We start from the raw sequence: 4,335 nt of genomic DNA, 5'->3' as shown, positions 1-4,335 counted from the left end.
TCTCTCTCTCCCTCCCCCCTCCTCTCTCTCCCTCCCTCCCCCCCCTCCTCTCTCTCCCTCCCTCCCCTCCTCTCTCTCTCTCTCTCTCTCTCCCCCTCCTCTCTCTCGCGCTCTCTCTCCCCCTCCCGCTCTCTCTCTCTCCCCGCGCTCTTTCTCTCTCTCTCCCCGCCCTCTCTCCCCCCCTCTTCTCTCTCTCTCCCCCTCCTCTCTCTCTCTCCCCCCAGTCTGTCTCTCTCTCCCCCAGTCTCTCTCTCTCTCTCACTCTCCCCCCCTCCTCTCTCTCCCCTCCCTCCCCCCAGTCTCGCTCTCTCTCTCCCCCCCTCTCTCTCTCTCTCTCCCCCCCTCTCTCTCTCCCCCCCTCTCTCTCTCTCTCTCCCCCCCTCTCTCTCTCTCTCTCCCCCCCTCTCTCTCTCCCCCCCTCTCTCTCTCTCTCTCCCCCCCTCTCTCTCTCTCTCTCCCCCTCCCTCCCTCTCCCCCCCCAGTCTCTCTCTCCCTCCCTCCCTCCCGCGCTCTCTCTCCACCCGCGCTCCCCCCCTCTCCCCCGCGCTCCCTCTCTCCCCCCGCCTCTCCCCCCCAGTCTCTCTCTCTCTCTCTCCCTCCCTCTCTCTCTCCCTCCCTCTCCCCCCGCGCTCTCTCCCTCCCTCTCCCCCCGCGCTCTCTCCCTCCCTCTGCTCTCTCCCTCTCCCCCCCCAGTCTCTCTCTCTCTCCCCGCGCTCTCTCCCTCTCCCCCCTCTCGCTCTCCCCCCCTCCCTCTCTCCCCCCGCGCTCCCTCTCTCCCCCCGCGCTCCCCCCTCTCCCTCCAGTCTCTCTCTCTCCCTCTCTCCCCCCGCTCTCTCTCTCTCTCTCCCCCCGCGCTCTCTCTCTCTCTCTCCCCCCCCGCGCTCTCTCTCTCTCTCCCACCAGTCTCGCTCCCTCTCTCCCCCACCAGTCTTGCTCCCTCTCTCCCCCCCCGCGCTCTCTGTCTCTCCCAGTCTCTCTCTCTCTCCCCCCTCGCTCCCTCCCCCCCAGTCTCTCTCTCTCTCCCCCCGTGCTCTCTCTCTCCCCCCGCGCTCTCTCTCTCTCCCCCCGCGCTCTCTCTCTCCCCCCGCGCTCTCTCTCTCCCCCAGTCTCCCCCCGCGCTCTCTCTCTCCCTCTGCTCTCTCTCCCCCCCCAGTCTCTCTCTCTCTCTCCCCCCCCAGTCTCTCCCTCTCCCCCTGCGCTCTCTCTCTCCCCCCGCGCTCTCTCCCCCCTCTCCCTCTCCCCCCCGCGCTCCCTCTCTCTCTCTCCCCCCTCTCCCTCTCTCCCCCCTCTCTCTCTCTCTCTCTCCCCCCCTCTCTCTCTCCCTCCCCCCTCTCTCTCTCCCTCCCCCCTCTCTCTCTCCCTCCCCCCTCTCTCTCTCGCTCTCTCCCCCCGCGCTCTCTCTCGCTCTCTCCCCCCGCGCTCTCTCCCTCTCTCCCCCCGCGCTCTCCCTCTCTCCCCCGCGCTCTCTCTCTCTCTCCCCCCCGCGCTCTCTCTCTCTCCCCCCGCGCTCTCTCTCTCTCCCCCCGCGCTCTCTCTCTCTCCCCCCGCGCTCTCTCTCTCTCCCCCCGCGCTCTCTCTCTCTCCCCCGCGCTCTCTCTCTCTCCCCCCGCGCTCTCTCTCTCTCCCCCCGCGCTCTCTCTCTCTCCCCCCGCGCTCTCTCTCTCTCCCCCCGCGCTCTCTCTCTCTCCCCCCGCGCTCTCTCTCTCTCCCCCCGCGCTCTCTCTCTCTCCCCCCGCGCTCTCTCTCTCTCCCCCCGCGCTCTCTCTCTCTCCCCCCGCGCTCTCTCTCTCTCCCCCCGCGCTCTCTCTCTCTCCCCCCGCGCTCTCTCTCTCTCCCCCCGCGCTCTCTCTCTCTCCCCCCGCGCTCTCTCTCTCTCCCCCCGCGCTCTCTCTCTCTCCCCCCGCGCTCTCTCTCTCTCCCCCCGCGCTCTCTCTCTCTCCCCCCGCGCTCTCTCTCTCTCCCCCCGCGCTCTCTCTCCCTCCCCCCGCGCTCTCTCTCTCCCTCCCCCCGCGCTCTCTCTCTCTCCCCCCGCGCTCTCCCTCTCTCCCCCCGCGCTCTCCCTCTCTCCCCCGCGCTCTCCCTCTCTCCCCCCGCGCTCTCTCTCTCTCTCCCCCCGCGCGCTCTCTCTCTCCCCCCGCGCTCTCTCTCTCTCCCCCCGCGCTCTCTCTCTCTCCCCCCGCGCTCTCTCTCTCTCCCCCCGCGCTCTCTCTCTCTCCCCCCGCGCTCTCTCTCTCTCCCCCCGCGCTCTCTCTCTCTCCCCCCGCGCTCTCTCTCTCTCCCCCCGCGCTCTCTCTCTCTCCCCCCGCGCTCTCTCTCTCTCTCCCCCCGCGCTCTCTCTCTCTCTCCCCCCCGCGCTCTCTCTCTCTCCCCCCGCGCTCTCTCTCCCCCCCCAGTCTCTCTCCCTCTCCCCCTGCGCTCTCTCCCCCCGCGCTCTCTCTCTCTCCCTCTCTCCCCCCCAGTCTCTCTCTTTCCCCCCCCGCTCCCTCTCTCCCCCCCAGTCTCTCTCCCTCTCCCCCCCAGTCTCTCTCCCCCCCCCGCTCCCTCTCTCCCCCCCAGTCTCTCTCTCTCCCCCCCCCGCTCCCTCTCTCCCCCCTCTCTCTCTCCCTCTCTCCCCCCTCTCTCTCTCCCCCCTCTCTCTCTCTCTCTCTCTCTCTCTCTCCCCCGCGCTCTCTCTCTCTCTCTCTCCCCCCGCGCTCCCTCTCTCCCCCCGCGCTCTCTCCCCCCCCTCTCTCTCTCCCCCCCCGCTCCCTCTCTCCCCCCCCCCGCTCCCTCTCTCCCCCCTCTCTCTCTCCCTCTCTCCCCCCTCTCTCTCTCCCTCTCTCCCTCTTCTCTCTCTCCCTCCCCGCGCTCTCTCTCCCTCTCTCCCCCCGCGCTCTCTCTCCCTCTCTCCCCCCGCGCTCTCTCTCCCCGCGCTCTCTCTCTCCCCCCCCCGCTCCCTCTCTCCCCCCCACTCCCTCTCTCCCCCTCTCCCCCCCAGTCTCTCTCTCTCCCCCCCGCTCCCTCTCTCCCCCCCGCTCCCTCTCTCCCCCCTCTCTCTCCCTCCCCCCGCTCCCTCTCTCTTCCCCCCCTCCCGCTCCCTCTCTCTCCCCCCCGCTCCCTCTCTCTCTCCCCCTCTCTCTCCCTCCGCTCCCTCTCTCCCCCCCCTCTCTCTCTCTCCCCCCGCGCTCCCTCTCTCTCCCTCCCCTCTCTCCCCCTCTCCCCCCCAGTCTCTTTCTCTCCCCCCCCGCTCCCTCTCTCCCCCCCCGCTCCCTCTCTCCCCCCCAGTCTCTCTCTCTCCCCCCCCCGCTCCCTCTCTCCCCCCAGTCTCTCTCTCTCCCCCCCCCGCTCCCTCTCTCCCCCTCTCCCCCCCAGTCTCTCTCTCCCCCCTCTCTCTCTCTCTCTCTCCCCCCGCGCTCTCTCTCCCTCTCTCCCCCCGCGCTCTCTCTCTCCCCCCCCCGCTCCCTCTCTCTCCCCCCCCCGCTCCTCTCTCTCCCCCCCCCGCTCCCTCTCTCTCCCCCCCCCGCTCCCTCTCTCTCCCCCCCCCGCTCCCTCTCTCTCCCCCCCTCCCGCTCCCTCTCTCTCCCCCCTCTCTCCCTCCGCTCCCTCTCTCCCCCCTCTCTCTCTCTCCCTCCGCTCTCTCTCTCCCCCCGCGCTCTCTCTCTCTCCCTCTCTCCCCCCGCGCTCTCTCTCTCTCTCTCCCCGCGCTCCCTCTCCCCCCCCTCTCTCTCTCTCCCTCCGCTCTCTCTCTCCCTCCGCGCTCTCTCTCTCTCCCTCTCTCCCCCCGCGCTCTCTCTCCTCTCTCCCCCCGCTCCCTCTCTCCCCCCGCGCTCCCTCTCTCCCCCCGCGCTCCCTCTCTCCCCCCGGGCCGCCCCTCCTCACCGAGCCTCCGTCCTTGATGATGATTTTTTTGGCCAGCAGGACGCTGCGGTTCAGCCGCTTTTTCTTCTTGCCCTGAGTCATCTTCCGGTCCGCGGCCCGAGCCGGCCTCGCCGCGCCTCAGCTGTCCGCCGTGAGGAGGGCCGCTCGGAGCGGACAGCCGCCGGGCCCCGCGGCCGCCATTTCCCGCAGCCCGCCTCCTGCCGCTACAACCCAACCCGGCCCCCGCCCAATCACCGGCCGCGCAACCCCGCCCGGCCTGCGTGCGTGCCGCAACCTAACCCGCTAGCACGCTGCCCTCACCCCGCCCACTCGCACTGCAGCCCCGCCCACCTGGTTCCTAACCCCGCTCCCGCTTCGCTCCGATTGGTCGCGACCGATCACCCGGCTGAACGGAGCTTCTCCGATTCCAATAGGTCGCGAGGAACGTCAATCACGGAGACCCCGCCCCCACCGCGATGGTACCACGTGATTATGCCA

The 4,335-nt window shown here is 70.4% G+C and overlaps 1 protein-coding gene across 2 annotated transcripts in view; it reads right to left on the bottom strand.

The window, feature by feature from the left end:
- mfsd14a2 (major facilitator superfamily domain containing 14A2) overlaps nt 1-4,057 on the bottom strand; it is a 96,446-nt gene extending 92,389 nt beyond the window's left edge. For both annotated transcript variants that reach the window (XM_070859562.1, XM_070859561.1), the window contains exon 1: nt 3,859-4,057. In XM_070859562.1, coding sequence (XP_070715663.1) covers nt 3,859-3,939 — 81 coding nt within the window. In that variant the 5' untranslated portion in view covers nt 3,940-4,057. The remainder of the gene's footprint in view (nt 1-3,858) is intronic.
- Between the last annotated feature and the right edge of the window lie 278 nt (nt 4,058-4,335).

This window comes from Pristiophorus japonicus, chromosome 18, assembly GCF_044704955.1.
Source record: "Pristiophorus japonicus isolate sPriJap1 chromosome 18, sPriJap1.hap1, whole genome shotgun sequence".
Taxonomy (NCBI): Eukaryota; Metazoa; Chordata; class Chondrichthyes; family Pristiophoridae; genus Pristiophorus; species Pristiophorus japonicus.
This window is presented reverse-complemented; position numbering and strand designations above follow the sequence as displayed.